The sequence below is a fragment of the Mustela putorius genome, unplaced genomic scaffold, assembly GCF_011764305.1.
Source record: "Mustela putorius furo isolate JIRA1106 unplaced genomic scaffold, ASM1176430v1.1 tig00003869_pilon_pilon_pilon, whole genome shotgun sequence".
Classification (NCBI taxonomy): domain Eukaryota; kingdom Metazoa; phylum Chordata; class Mammalia; order Carnivora; family Mustelidae; genus Mustela; species Mustela putorius.
Genome location: NW_025422021.1, coordinates 16,562,486 through 16,578,018, shown reverse-complemented (window position 1 = coordinate 16,578,018; position 15,533 = coordinate 16,562,486). Strand labels below are relative to the sequence as shown.

The 15,533-nt window shown below is 39.8% G+C and overlaps 1 protein-coding gene across 5 annotated transcripts in view; it reads right to left on the bottom strand.

Moving 5' to 3' along the window:
- The window catches only part of GRB14 (growth factor receptor bound protein 14), a 115,884-nt gene that overhangs the window by 39,542 nt on the left and 60,809 nt on the right, over positions 1-15,533 (bottom strand). For all 5 annotated transcript variants that reach the window (XM_004743972.3, XM_013052016.2, XM_013052014.2 and 2 more), the window contains one exon: positions 3,147-3,303. In XM_004743972.3, coding sequence (XP_004744029.1) covers positions 3,147-3,303 — 157 coding nt within the window. The remainder of the gene's footprint in view (positions 1-3,146; positions 3,304-15,533) is intronic.

Genomic DNA, 15,533 nt, shown 5'->3' with positions numbered 1-15,533 from the left:
CAGGGAGAGTTCCTAGAGTTTGTGGGATCTGTGAAGTGAAAAGAAAAAAAATGGGGTGCCTTGGTGGCTCAGTCATTAAGTGGCTGCCTTTGGCTCAGGTCACGATCCCAGTCCTGGGATCGAGCCTTGCATAGGACTCCCTGCTCAGTGGGAGCCTGCTTCTCCCTCTCCCATTCCCCCGGCTTATGTTCTCTCTCTTGTTGTGTCTCTCTCTGTAAAATAAATAAATAAAAATCTTAAAAAAAAAAAAAAAAGAAAGAAAAATAAAAAACCAGGGCGCCTGGGTGGCTCAGTGGGTTAAGCCGCTGCCTTCGGCTCAGGTCATGATCTCAGGGTCCTGGGATCAGGTCCCACATCGGGCTCTCTGCTCGGCGGGGGGCCTGCTTCCCTTCCTCTCTCTCTGTGATCTCTTCCCTTCCTCTCTCCTACTGTGATCTCTCTCTGTCAAATAAATAAATAAACTCTTTAAAAATAAATAAATAAATAAATAAATAAAAAACCAAGATGTGTTTTTAGGTGCACACACACACACCCACAGAAAGATAGTCTATAAAAATAAAAATAGATTATGTTAAAACACAGAAATTAAATAAAAAATAAATGAAAAGAACAGAGGTATTTATTAGTTATCATCATCTAATGTGCTTTAGTATATGGGTAGCATTATGTCAGCAATCTTCCTATTTAAAGATAGCGTCTGAGGGGCACCTAGGTAGCTCAGTTAGCTCAGTGGCCCTGGGACTGAACGCCACATTGGGCTTCACTCTCAGTGCAGCCTGCTTATCCCTCCCCTTCCCACCCCCCCACCCCCCCACCCCCCCACCCCCTGGCCCCAAGTGTGCACAGGCTCATGCTCTCTCTCAAATAAATAAGTAAATAAACTCTCTTAAAAATACATATAATTTGTATTTGCTCAAAACAAAGGGAAAGAAAAAGAACACAAGAAAGTTGTGGATCTCAATTTCTTTCTCATAATCTTTGGTCTAATGCATGGCTGATAAAACCAGGAGACAATAGTCTCACATCTTTGGTTTTATTTCTGCATTTCCAGAAAATAGAGTAATGGAGAAATATATTTCTATTTGATGCTTAAAAGTTTAAATTTAGTATGTAACTCAAATTAATTCTCAATGTTCCATTTTAAGCCTCCACATTAAAAGAATCTGTGCATTTTATTCCTTAATATAATTTGCTGTGGTCTCAGTGAAAACTGGTGCTTGATTTACAGAGTAGATTTTTATTATTAAACTTTAAGCTATTTGTTAGAGATAAACTTAGTGACTGTAAAAAAAAAAAAAAAAAGGAAAAGAAAAAAAAAGTAAAGTTGCTCCAAAAGAAAAAATTAAGGGTATAAAATACTGTAATCACATATTGTGTTAATTAAGAACTGTATTTTCAGGCGCCTGGATGGCTCAGTTGGTTGAGCAACTGCCTTCGGCTCAGGTCATGATCCCGGACTTCCAGGATCGAGTCCCGCATCGGGCTCCCAGCTCCTTGGGGAGTCTGCTTCTCCCTCTGACCTTCTCCTCATGCTCTTTCTCACTCATTCTCCCTCAAATAAATAAATAAAATCTTAAAAAAAAAAAAAAAAGAACTGTATTTTCACAAGCATATGTAAAACTAGTTTAGAAGACGGCGTTTATCTATTGAGGAGATAACACTTTGCATTTAGGAGAAGAATGGTCACAAACAGAAGTCAGATTGGTAACCAACAGCAATGCAGAAAATAAATGTTGAACTTTTTCTGCCCTAGGAAGGCGAGACAGCACGTCACACTGGCCGGCCTGGCATACCTTCAGAATTCAGGTTTTCTGTGAATGTTACTTGATATGAAGAAAGTGGGGGGGGGGGATTTTTGCAGATATGATTAAGGGATCTTGAAATGAAGAGATGATCCTAGATTACCCAGGTAAGCTCTAACCGGTACCATTTTTATGAGAGAGACAGAGGGTGACTTGACACAGACAGAAGAAGGAAATATGAGGTGACCATAGAGGTAGAGACTGAAGTGAAGCAGCCACAGCCAAAGGAGGCCAGCGGCCACCAGAAGCTGGAACAGACAAGGAACAGGTTCTTTCCTCGAGCCTCCGGAGGAAGTACGTCCCTGATACCTTGATTTCAACCGAGTGATACTGATTTCAGACTTCTGACCTCCAGAACAGTAAGAGAATCAATTCTGGCTGTTGTAAGCCCCCAGGTGTGTGGTCATTTGTTACAGCCGCCACAGGAAACTCATAAGGTGTTCAAAGGATCAAATGGCATTACCATAACAAACTTCTTTTGTTTTCACTACTTATTATGGTAACATGTTTTTTAACACTAGCATCTGTAAAAATAAGGAAAGGTAAAATAAAATTGGTGCCAAATTCTCTTACTCTACTAGAAGAACGAAAATCACTTATACCTTATTTTAAAAATTTGCAGGAAAAAGCCCTCTAATTTTACAACACAGAGATGCATTTCCAATTTAAAAACATATGTATTTTTAAAGATCACTCTTTATGGTTATGACTTTAAAATGTAGAGGAGTTATTTAATTCTTTAAGAAAATTTTATAAATTTTTTATAAATTTTATATATATTATATATCATATATATTTATATATTGTATAATATAGAATATCATATATGAATATATGATATATATTTATATATTATATAATATATGAATTATATATTTATATGTGGTATTATATATAAAATATATAATATATATTTTATAAATTTATATATTTTTTATAAAATAAAAATAAAATAAAGAGAACCAATGTGGATATTTTCCATGTCTACATGACAACCAATTCAAAAATCAGTACAAATAACAACTTATTGTATTAATTTCTCAAACACTAAGCTACCAAAAATTATTATGAAACTTATCTATCCATTCGGACTCTATGTTTTGGCTCCGAAATTCTCATAGAGCATTAGTTAAACAAGGAAGTGTGGGGAAAGTGTAATATTTGTCCCCTTACTTTCATTTTGTGTTACATTCTTGGTCTCCCAAACACCAACACCAAAAATAAAGAAAAGGACTACTCATAATTCTCTTCTATTTTTCTATGTCTGAAGAAAATCTTTGCCATATGATTGAAACTATAACAAACAGAAAAGCAATGATGTGGACTATAGTTCTGTATCCTTACCTAGACCTATGTGAGGCAGATGCTCAAAAAGGGTCCAGCTGTGGTCATCAATGTAATGATTCTTCAGGATCAACAGCTGGCAAACATCTCGGGCAGTTATGTCACTGGGTACCTCTAAAGCCCTGCTGGTTTCATCTTCACTGTATACTTTAATTACCTGTGTAGGTAGAAATAAGAAAATGAGCTAACATATCCTACGAGAAATATCATTCTAATAAGTCATACTTATCGGATGAGCTGATTATGAAGTCCTTATATGGATTCTTATACATTTGATTTTCTAAAACACTGAATAAATGTTGCCCATCCAAGACTTGTTTATCACCTGTCAAAATTGCTTTGTCCGATGGCTGCCACTCTCTTCTCTTCAGTGTCTAAACAAGAGGACGTTCAGTGACCACTCAACATCATTGCTCTACCATTCTGGTCTAGTAAAAAGCTACATATCTCTTAACAATATTTAAGGTGTTCCATTCCATATTTATATCCTGTAAATTATGGTCAATTTATTCCCAGATATCTACACGTAATGAAAACAGTAAGTAGAATCTGCCTTTATGAAAAGATTCTCTATTTCAGGTTATGGAAATTTTGGCAAAGATTAGTTAGATGTATAACAGATTCTTTTTCTTTTTTTCCTTTGTAATTAGTTGTGTCCGTGGAACTGAGTTTACATTCAATGTAAGCACTTTCAGGCCTAATCCATAAAAACCGCCCACAGATTGTTTCCCATTCTCTAATGCCGCCCTCTCACTGAATGAAAATGACAAGGACCCAGAGGGGAGAAAAGCCTTGGGACAGAAGGAGCCTTCATCTCTTCAGGACCACATGAAAGCTGCCCGAACACCCATGTGGAACTCTGACATGAGCAAAAAATCAACTTTTATTGTTTTCACTTACTGTGAATTTGTATTTATCTATTACCTCAGCTAATGTAGCTGATGTTACCCTAAATTGCACAGAATTAGGGAGAATTTCATACGTAGCACTTCCCTCAATATTTACCAAGTTGTATGTGCTAGAATTTTCACTATTAGTCATATAATTATTCCACTATTTAGTTATATTAATTGATTATAAGAGGATAAATACTTATGATAATAGTATATTAAGAGCAACATATACACATAACACAAGTGGGAAATGGTAAGGAAATTCACTATAAAAAATATACTTGTTAAAAAAAATAGACATTTCAACATTTTTAATAATTCAAACAAATGTAAATTAAAATGACATATTAATTCTGTCCTAACTATTTTTTAATTATACTTAATAACAAGACAATGAAATATTTGCTCTCTTACAGTGATAAAAGTGATATAAATGGGTAAAACTATTTTGTACACCTACTGGAGAATATTCAAAAACATTAAAGGTCCATTCCTTTGACTCAATAATAGCACTTGGGTCAACTATCTCAGTAACTCTGTCCTAAATATGGAAAATGGCTTCAGGCATACACCTATCCAGCAAAGCATTACAGTAATTCAATCAATCTAAATATTCAACAATGAAAGAATGGTAAATGGCAGTATTTTCCTAGAATGGAATATTATACAGTGCTTAGAAATGTTATTCAAGGAAATGACATAGGAACTTTCAAAAATTTTTAGGTCAAATAAAATCATAACATCAAACTATATTTCGCATGGTCCAGGACAAGTTTCCTTGTGGGACTGGCTACCAGGCACCTACCTGTCTTCTTCTAACAACATTCTGATTGCCTTTTGGAGCACACTGCCTCCCTCACCATGAGTCTTTGTGATGCCAGCAGCTCCCCCACCAGCTCAGCCATGGAGTGCCTGAGCTGGGGGGACCTGCTTGCAAGAGGCGGCTGTTAAACATTCAGGAATCGCAAGCCAGGGATCCATTTTGAAATCAGTCGCAGTAGGACCATGTAAACCAAAGAAATTGGTAATTGCTACAAAGAGGTCTTTTTAAAAAAAGAAACATTATTTTTAGGGCCAGTTTGCCAGGGCACCACTGCCTCAAACCCAGTTATTATCCAGATTGATCAACCAGCTCCAGGGACCCCTCTGGTGACAACAGTTACTTCACGGAAGGGCACATGACCTAATCAGGGCCAGTCGGAGTCAATCTGGATATCTGCTCACATAATCATAAAGTGGACCCTTTCCTACTAGGCAGATGGAGGATGAGCTGTTACTGTTCACAGAGAGAAAGACTGTGGGAAAAAGAGATCCACGTGGAATAAGTCACGTTAAAAGACAGTAAGAGTCCTGAGACTCTTTTTTTATTTATTAACATATAATGTATTATTTGCCCCAGGGGTACAGGTCTGTGAATCATCAGGCTTACACATTTCATAGCACTCACCATAGCACATACCCTCCCCAGTGTCCATAACCCAGTCACCCTATCCCTCTAACTCCCTCCCCTTCCAGCAACCATCAGTTTGTTTCCTGAGATTAAGAATATCTTGGGGTGCCTGGGTGGCTCAATGGGTTAAGCCTCTGCCTTGGGCTCAGGTCATGATCTCAGGGTCCTGGGATCGAGCCCCGATCGGGCTCTCTGCTCAACAGGGAGCCTGCTTCCCCCTCTCTCTCTGCCTGCCTCTCTGCCTACTTGTAATCTCTCTGTCAAATAAACAAATAAAATCTTTAAAAAAAAAAAAAAAGAATATCTTATGGTTTGACTCCCTCCCAATCCCATCTTGCTTCATTTTTTCCTCCCCTCCCCCAACTGAATTTGATTTGTGTTTTTATCATAGATGAGCTCTGAGGCTCTAAGTGTCTAGTGGTAACACCCACCTACTAATCTCGTGGGCTCTAGCGGTGGACTCCCTCTCCAATTTAGTCTCCATACTGCAGGCAGAATAAACTTGCTAACTGCCAATCCAATCAGGTCATTCTGCTCCTGAAGTTCCTCAACATTTCCTTGTTGTCCTAACTCACACAGCTCGTCATGTCTACTAAGACTGCTTACAAGGTGCATATACTTTGCTAAGTGTTTTAAGACAAGGCTGTCACAGAGACTGCTGTTTCCTTCCGAGAGCTTAAAGTCTAGTGGGGAAAACAATATTTCAAAAATAATTATAACCTAGGACATAAAAATGCAGCATATTACTAATCATAAAATGGGTTAAGAGAGACCTGGAAGATATCTGTGAAAAAGCAATATCTAAGGGCAGCTGGGTGGCTCAGTGGGTTAAGTCTCTGCCTTCAGCTTGAGACATGATCTCAGGGTCCTGGGATCGAGCCTTGCATCAGGCTCTCTGCTCAGCGGGGAGCCTCTTCCTCTCTCTCTCTCTCTCACTCTCTCTGCCTGCCTCTCTGCCTACCTGTGATCCCTCTCTCTCTGTCAAATAAATAAATAAAATCCTTTGAAAAAAAAAAAAAGTGGTATCTAAGCCAAGACCTGAAGTAGGAGTGGGCAATAGCTAGGCAAAGAGAATGTGAAAGCACTTCAGGCTAAGGGAAGAGAAGTCCTTGGGTGCACTAGTAAAGAAGAAATCTGGCAGGTTCTAAGACTGGGAGGAGTCAGGGATGGCAGCTGCAGCAAACAGGGAGTCGGGTCCTAAGGAAACTGAAGTGGTGGGCAGGATGGGAGTAAGAGGGATGTACGGTCCTAAGCTCAGAACTGATTTAAGAACCATCGAGCTTTTAAGTCATAACAAATACATAGACATTGATCTATCTGGTGAGGAAAAAAAAGGGAAAAGAGAATCTAGGATGGAACCTTGAGAAATACCAATATTTAATGGTGACTTAGAGGCAATAATGTCTGAAAGATCAAGTGAGGTAAAAAGGGAACCAGGAAAATGGGGACCCATGGAATAAAGCCCAAACACTAGCGTGCACAGGGCATAAACACTCTCCAGGAAACCAGTCTGCCGAACAGGACATTCTGTGATCCTAGCCAAATATGACAGGTACTTGCAACCTGCTCTTTCTTCATTGCATGGGAGTTATCCTCAACTTGGAATCAATGCTTTAAGCTCCAACAACAGGCTTTATTTGGCAAATTCCTAGTTATCATTTGGCCCCAGTTTCCATGGCCCCGCCTTCAAAGAGTCTTCCCTGACTGCCCAAGGCTTTGTCATTTACAGTGCCCTTTTTCCATGCTCTTATTTTGTAACTTTCTATTTGCATGTCTTTCTCCTCAACTGTACTAATAATAAATTCCTTCAAGGAAAAATTTATTTATCATTCAAGATCGTGTTTCAGCTACCTAGCCCAAGGCAGTGTAAGGATCTTTGGAACAAATGATCTTCGTACCCCTGCAGTGCCAATCAAAGTGTTTTTGACATAAGAAGGACTCAATATATATTTGTAAACTTTAATTGAAAAATATTTTGTCACAAAGTGTGTAATTAAATTGTAATGCTTAGTAAATTAAAATTCTTTTCAACGATCAACAAATGCACAAGTTTTCTTACAAATATAGTTCTAGGTAAGGATTGACTCAATATTGCTGCTTGTGGGCAGTTCTGAGTTGTGAAGTCACTGAGGTTGCTATATGAAGTCACATGAAAAAGGTCATGAAAATACACAGCCCAAATCAGGTCCAACTGTAAGCATTTGTCTTGAGGATGTGTATCTGTGGTAGACAACTGGTGGGCTTCTAAGGGATGCTGTCCTCTGTCTATCCATCTGCTGTGGCTAACACTGACTATATCAGGCCCAAACACTGACTATATCAGGCTCCTAACCAAAGCAATGAGAAGATGACCACTCCTGAGAGGAAAAGAGGATCCGAGCCTGTGGCTGTCCCTTCAGGAGTCGCAATGATGAACCACTGTTTCACATCCCTCAGAGGCCACCTGGCAAATCCCGTGCCAGGAGATGGAAGGTAAATGGGAATGCCATGGGGGCCTCTGGGAAGGTTCCCAGGAACTCCCAACTACCTATGTTTTCTTCCAGTAAACTTTGACCACCTGGGCAAAGAGAAGTATGTCTCTTACTTTTCATGCTCTATCATTTACATCAGAGGAACTGAGAAATTTAAAAAACAAAACAAGACTGGAGACATTCTGAAGCCTAAGCCAAATCCAAGAAGTGGACAAGAACTGAACAAGAGGTAAATTTGGGGAAAATGAACAAGGTATCTAACTGATTAGGAAATGCTGTTATTTTCTTCAGACTATGTTGCTGCAAATTTAAAAGACCACAAGTTGCCAAGAATCAAAACACATACATTAAGAAGGGGTAGGCCAACTCAAATGTTTGTACTAGGCGCATGTATTCATTTTAAATTAAATAACACGTGCTTGAAGGAAAGCTTGATATTTTCTTTTGAGCTTCATTTCAAACTCGTATTCTCAAATTCTTACTTAATTCTGACATTTATCCCAAATACACAGCAGTAAATCCCTGTCATCTCTCAAATCTACTCAATAATTGTGAAAAATTCCTTATTCTACAAAGGGGTTCCTGGTTAAAAATCTCATTTATTACTATTTTTTTCCTTAAAAATCTATGAAAAGGGGAAAGATCATCTAAGCCTTAACCCTCCAGTAGAGCTGAATATGCCTCTTGCCAAAAGTATTATACAAACTGTCTTATTTAAGAAAAGAAGTCAAGGGGCGCCTGGGTGGCTCAGTGGTTAAGCCTCTGCCTTCATCTCAGGTCATGATCTCGGGGTCCTGGGATGGAGCCCCGCATCAGGCTCTCTGCTCAGCAGGGAGCTTGCTTCCTCCTCTCTCTCTGCCTGCCTCTCTGCCTACTTGTTATCTCTCTCTGTCGAATATTTTAATAAAGTCTTAAAAAAAAAAGAAGTCAAGTCACCTGAAAAACCTCCATCACTAGTATGGATTAAAACTAAGTTAAAAACATTTGTGATTAGGCAAAACAAAAACAAAAACAAAAACACAGCAGAGCTAGTCTTAATCGTTAGAGCAAAATAGTGGTATCCTGTCTCCTCTACGTACTGAGTGGTAAAAAAAGAGTTTTAAAATCATATAATTATGGGGGTACCTGGGTGGCTCAGTCATTAAGCATCTGCCTTTGGCTCAGGTCATGATCCAAGGGTCCCGGGATCAAGTCCTGCATCCAGCTCCCTGCTTAGCAGGATGCCTGCTTCTCCCTCTACCAGTCTCCCTGCTTATGTTCCCCCACCCCCTCTCTGTCAAATAAATAAATAAATTTTTAAAAAATCATATAATTATGATACTTAATAAGGGGATATTATAATTTCTAATTCGGTGGTCCCAATTCCCAGCTTGTTTTATAAAGTGAAAACAAGGGGGACGTAAATATTATTCCTACCCACTGATCATTTGAAATCATGTCAGTAGGAAGAAATCCTGCCTGACACTAAAGAAGAATAGGAACTTTCTTTGTTTCATCAATGACTAGATACTTGACCAGCAAGAGAGACATGCACTGATAACGGTCTGTCCATAACATCCCCGCAGCATAAACAGAGAGCGTGCCCAAGGACAGCCAGACGTGTACACACAGGCTGTGTTTAGGCAACCGTTCCATGTCACTGTAATCCTGACAGTCAGGGCAACCTTGGCCTTTGGAGTGGTTTACAGCTGCGCGAACTGCGCGGGGAGGATATGGCATCGAGCAGTGCCAATGTGCTGCACAGACACAGTCCCCCTGCAGGGGATGTGCTTACAAGCGGGTGGAAAAGATCTCTGTTTTGGCTGACACCCTTATCAAGGTAGGTTATACACTTTGGACTTCAATTCCCCTTGACTGCCCTCCATAAACGTGGAGGCAAGAGATTAAAAACCCATTTTCAAAGCAGTAGACACAACATCGTTCATATAGAGAGAGGTAGCCAGAAATGGTCAACTTTTTAGAAGAAAGCCTGAGGTCCTGAAAGCCTTGAGACTAAAAGAGAGAAAATATTTAAAACATAAGACAACAGCAAAAGCAAAATAAAGAGATTAAATTTGAAAGTCAGTTCAATACACATCCCCTTGCTCCCCAAAGTGCACATCATATTCATCTGCTACAATCACCAGAAACTCTGATTCTCAGAACAGATTATTCAGAAAGCCTTCGAAAACCACTGGGCAAGGGCCGAACCGCCAGCCTTCCTTCTCCCTGCAGCCTCCAGGAATGTGACCAGCCAGGGAGAGCAAGTTCCTTCCCAGCACGGGTTCATTCTGGAATATGCGAAACAAACTCAGAGTTGTCGTCTGGTTACGGGTCAATGTCCTAGAGCAGAAGCGGGCAGTGGCCTCCTTGGCGAGTAATTCACTATAGGGTAGCTTCTCCCCCAACTTACCCTTTGTTTTTTCAGAGATGGGAGGAAGGAAGAGGAATCCTCACTCAGCCGGTAAAAAATGAGCATGGATTAAGCATCGAGGACCAAGAATCCACAGAACTAAGTGAGAAAAGTTAAAAGAAAAGAAGAAGGAGGAAGAGGAGTGAAAGAAAGGAAGAGGAAACCAGAAGGAAAAGGAGCACTGGGACATGGTTATCTCCTGTGTCAAGGTTTCTACTTTGGGAAGATTTAAATTTGATTTTTAAATTAACTACATTTAAATACTACACTTAATATTTAATTAAACATTTTTATTCATTACGATTTAATTTAAAATAATTTAAGCAGCACTGTGAAATACTAAGACCTTCCCATGGTGAAAAGTATAACTTCTAAAAAGAAACATTGATTTACTTGTTGCATCTATTAATTATATGTTGTTTACATATGGTTAATAGGAAGTAAGAAATAAGGCCCACAGGGGTGTGATGTCAGCCAAGTCCCAAAGTAAAGCTTATTTCTACAGCTCTTTAAAAGTTTGCCATCCGAGTGCAGTAGGATTATAAAGCAATCTTTAAATGTTTCCGGGTCCTTTTCCCCCCTACTATTTTCAACAGATAAACAATGTACCTAAATCATGAGAAATATTTTTATATCAAGGTCAGAGTAGCCCTGGATTTTTACATTCTTCTAAATGAAGAATGCAGTGTCCTAAGATAAAAGAAAACATTCTTAGATATTTTGAATTAGGCGACTCTCTGTGTTCCCTTGAAGGAAACGGAAAATAATACATTCATTATTCCTTATTCCAAATCTCTAACAAAATACATAGTTTAGAGAGAGCCAGTTGTAGGGTGTCTTAAATTCTCCCCATTAAAAAAATATTTCAAAAACACAGTTTACTTGCACATAAAGCATACATGTTCAATTAGTTATAAGATATTAACTCAAAATAGATATTGCCAGCAATTTCAGAACTATAGAAATTAACCAGCACAAACAGGTCTATTCCATACCTTGTGGCTCTTTTCAAATTTATGGCCTGTAATCTTTTCCTTATTCTCTAACTCCAAACAAACTATTTTTCCTCAGTTTCTTGAAATAGTCATGCTCCCTCCCGATACAGAGCCTTTGCATACGCTGCTACGACTGCTCTGTATACTGTCTTCCCACCTTCTACTTTCCATCCGTCATATGAACCATTATTTCTGTGGGGAAATTTCAGTGACCCTCCCTGTGTAGTTCCAGGCCCTCTTTGCCCTGGGTGTGTGTCCACAACTCTATGATTACTATCCATCAGCCTCCAATGCTCAGAATGCTGCATGACAGCAGAAACGATGTCAAAGTTTGCTTTCCACTGGGGCCCCAGCAGTTGCTACAGTGCCTGGCACACAGCTGATAACCAGAACTATTTTTTTAGTGATGAATGAACCCATCAGTCTCGGGTCTGCAGAAGACAACATTAGGGATTCCTAATGTTGGAAACCTCACAGGGTTTGAAAACCCCCAGGGGAGGAAAAAATACATTGAGACCAAAGAGAAAACATAGGGCAAGATTTTAGGAAATCTGTGAACTGAACAAAGGTGGATAAGGTGATTTCTTTGGTCCATTTCAATTCTGGTATTCTGTGAGAAAATAAAGAAAGAAAGAAAGAAAGAAAGGAAGGAAGGAAGGAAGGAGAGGGAATAGTCGGAGGACATCTGGGCAGGACAAGACAGAGAGGACTGAAGAAGGAAAACACGTGCATGCAACAATAGACAGACCGCTTTGCCAAGGTCAGAGGGACTCAGCTCTGAGGAGCAGGTGAGGAAGCACAGGGTTCAGGAGGCCTGCAGAAGGAGGGTCCTCACCCGGCACTGCTGGACCCTGGTTTCCATCAACACAAACCAATGAGGAGGCCACCACAGACGGGATCTTTATTTAGATATGCAAATGGCAGGATACCTTTCTTCAATGGTTGGAAAGAATTAAGTTTTAAATGATAATTCTATAAAAATAGGATTACAAAGTGGTAGGAAAATAATGACAAATAACCACATGACGACCTAACCACTGAGGAGCAGGTTCTGTAAGGAACAGAAAGCATACCCTACCATGGACTCTTGACCAAATGGAGGCTAATTTTTCTCTCACATTCAAAATCAGAGGCAGACAGCTCTGAGTTCGCTGAGGCAGGCCCATCACACCACCAATGACTGAGCCAGGCTCTTTCCATTAGTCTGCAGTCCTCAGGGTCACAAGCTGGCTCCCTCCCCTCAGCATCTCTGTAAAAACTCTGACCGCATCTACATTTGTATGTCATTTTACCTCAATAGGAAAACTATAGGGCATGCCTGGATACACAGATAAACGAATCCAGAGTTGAAGGACCTGTGTTACTGGAGGCCCATGTAGAACCTTCCAGGGGTTCTGGATATAAATTCAAAATGTAAGGATGGAGATTTAAGATGTATTAATTTGTTTCCCATCCAGCATCGAGCCAAAGGGCCCCAGGGTGGAAAAGCCCCACGGCTGGCATGGCAAGGGACTGGGAACTGTCACACCTGACTGCTTGGAAGAGTGACAATGCCAAGTCGTGGTCTGGCCAGGCTTCCACCCAAGAGAAGAAAGCCAGTCTGCAGGCCAAGGGGGATGCAGGAAGTCTCTTTGATGTCCTTCTCCTTCACTTGAGCCTCCAACTCCATTACTGAGCCTTTCTGCTCTCCTTCTCAGGCCAAGATCCCCCACAGGCTGTTCCTACCTTGGGTTGTCTTTCTTCCTCCAGGGTAGCAAGAAAGACTTAAGTGGGGGTTCAGTTTTGCAAAGAAGAAACTGGAAGCCCTTTCAGTACGCTCTGTTACATAGTAGGGGGGGAAAGGGCAAAAGAAACAGCTCCAACTTCATTATAAAAGAAGGCAAACATTAAAAAATGGAAGTCTAAACCTAAGCCATGCACACACACATCTACGTATGCATACAGACATGTTATTTTAGGACCTAAATCCAACATGAATAAAGAGGGTCAAATCCCAAACCCCACACTCATGTTTCCAATGACTTCATCAAAGGAGTACTCTCTGAAGCCTCAGTGTTTTTAAAACTCATGTAATTCCTGTGAAGATGCCAGTGCTAATTCATCTTTGAAGTTAAAAAAAAAAAAAAAAAAAAACTTCACAAGTGCTAATGTTTATTCATATTTAAAGCAGAAAACCCACCGGTCATGCTTATGTTGGACACAATGTTATTCCAGTATCTCATTTCAGGTTTTAAGCAATCGTTTCTTCCCAGAATACCCATAAGACATGTCTAAGTAAAAAAGTTAAAAACGGTGTGACACAGTGGGAAGGACAAGTTGGGGAGGGGTGCAGGAAGGGTTAAGAAGAGAAAGGGGTAAGAGAGGGGTGAACGAGAAGAAAGGAAAGAGAATCACTTATTACTGCCTGGGACACATCAGACTTTTCAGTGCAATTCTTGGGCTGCTGGCATCAACTGAAGCACTACCTTATTTTAGTAATTTTTAAAGGCACATTTCCTCACATTTAACGTCTCTGAAACTTGGATGCAACATGTCATCAGTGGTATGTCAAATATAATTGGAAACATATAAAATAATGACACTTCTTATAATTCAAGGTGCCATAGGATCAATGAAATATGCTTTGTTCCGTCTTTCTGGGACATCTGGGAGGTATTATAATAGTATATATATAGTATAAAGTTATAATTGCATACAAAATATCACTTTCTAGACCTATCATCCCCACGCTGTGACAGCAGTAGAAGCAAGTGATTTATAACCATTTTTGTCATTTTACCTTTCCTTCCTTTCTTAAAATATTTATTTTACAGTGCAAAACACGTATAGTACACATTCATGAAAAAGAAATGTAGTCAATACTGTTCAAAACACAAAATAGTAAAGGTCAAAAGGACTCTTGGAGAACATCCACCAAAATCCTCTCATTTTACAAACAAAGAAGCCGCTTCTGAGGAGGGTCCAACTAGCGGAGGATGCCCACCTATTCCGTGGCGGAGCCAGCTGGGGAATCTCTCTGGTCTCTCCTATCTGACCCTGTTCTGGACACTCTGCTCCTCCAACTTTCACGCTTCTGTAAGCTGCTGCTTCTATATGGCATCTCAGGTAAAAGTATTAGATAACTAAAAACCACAACATAAAAATGCACATATGTCTCCAAACATCTAGCTTTTTGGATGTCAAGACAGGCTGTTCTTTGGTTTCACTTTTTGCAGCATTAACTTGCCTGAAAAAGTGCATGATCTGAAACGGCCAGCAGAGGGAGTCTTCACTTCTCAGTGAGCACAAATAGAGAAACTAGGATGTTCTGAAAACTACAACTTTAACATTGTTAACCCTATGGAGGCCCTATTATAATTACAAGCTTTAACAAAAAATTTAAAGCCATTTAAAAATATTCTTAACAATTTGAATGTTTCTATCTGAAACATACACATGGTTTATCTAACCATGTGTACATCTTAACTTCAATAAGGATTTTTTGGGAGAAATATATATATACACACATACTGCATATAAAGTCACCTCAGTAACAATCTTTCCTAGAACTCAAGACGGAGGTTTCCCCTAGCATTTTTGAAAGGTGAAGTCAAAATATTTCTTTGAATCTTGATAGAACTACCCAAACGAATCTGACTTCTGAAACTACAAAATAAAATTCCTGATATTTTTACAAACACAACTGAATGTATATGTCCAAACACACACAGCCGATTAAGAAGCATTTATGCTCACTTTCCCACAATGGCATGTGTGCCAAAAATGATTTTCGAATTCTTTTTCAGGAACTGTCTAAAGAACAAGTATTTTTAATACCTCCAGGGGTAGAAAATCTTTACCCTTGCAGAGGGTTTAATATCTGAAATTACCAAAAGTCTTGTCTCTTTCTCCTGCCAAAAAGAAATTATTATTTTCCAGATTTGACTTGGGTGCTGGCGCATGGCCAGGAGAGCCAGCCCTGACACTGCCCTCAAGCAAGAGTCAGAGACTGTTGATCAGCCTGAGGATTTTTAATCTGCCTTCATTGCCAAATGCAGACCAGGCATTGTGGTTTACAAAACAACATGAGCTGGGGCGCCTGGGCGGCTCAGCCAGTTAAGCGTTTGTTTGCCTTTGGCTCAGGTGGTGATCTCATGGTCCTGGGGTTGATGGAGATGGAGTCTGGAATCTGGCTCCTTGCTCAGCA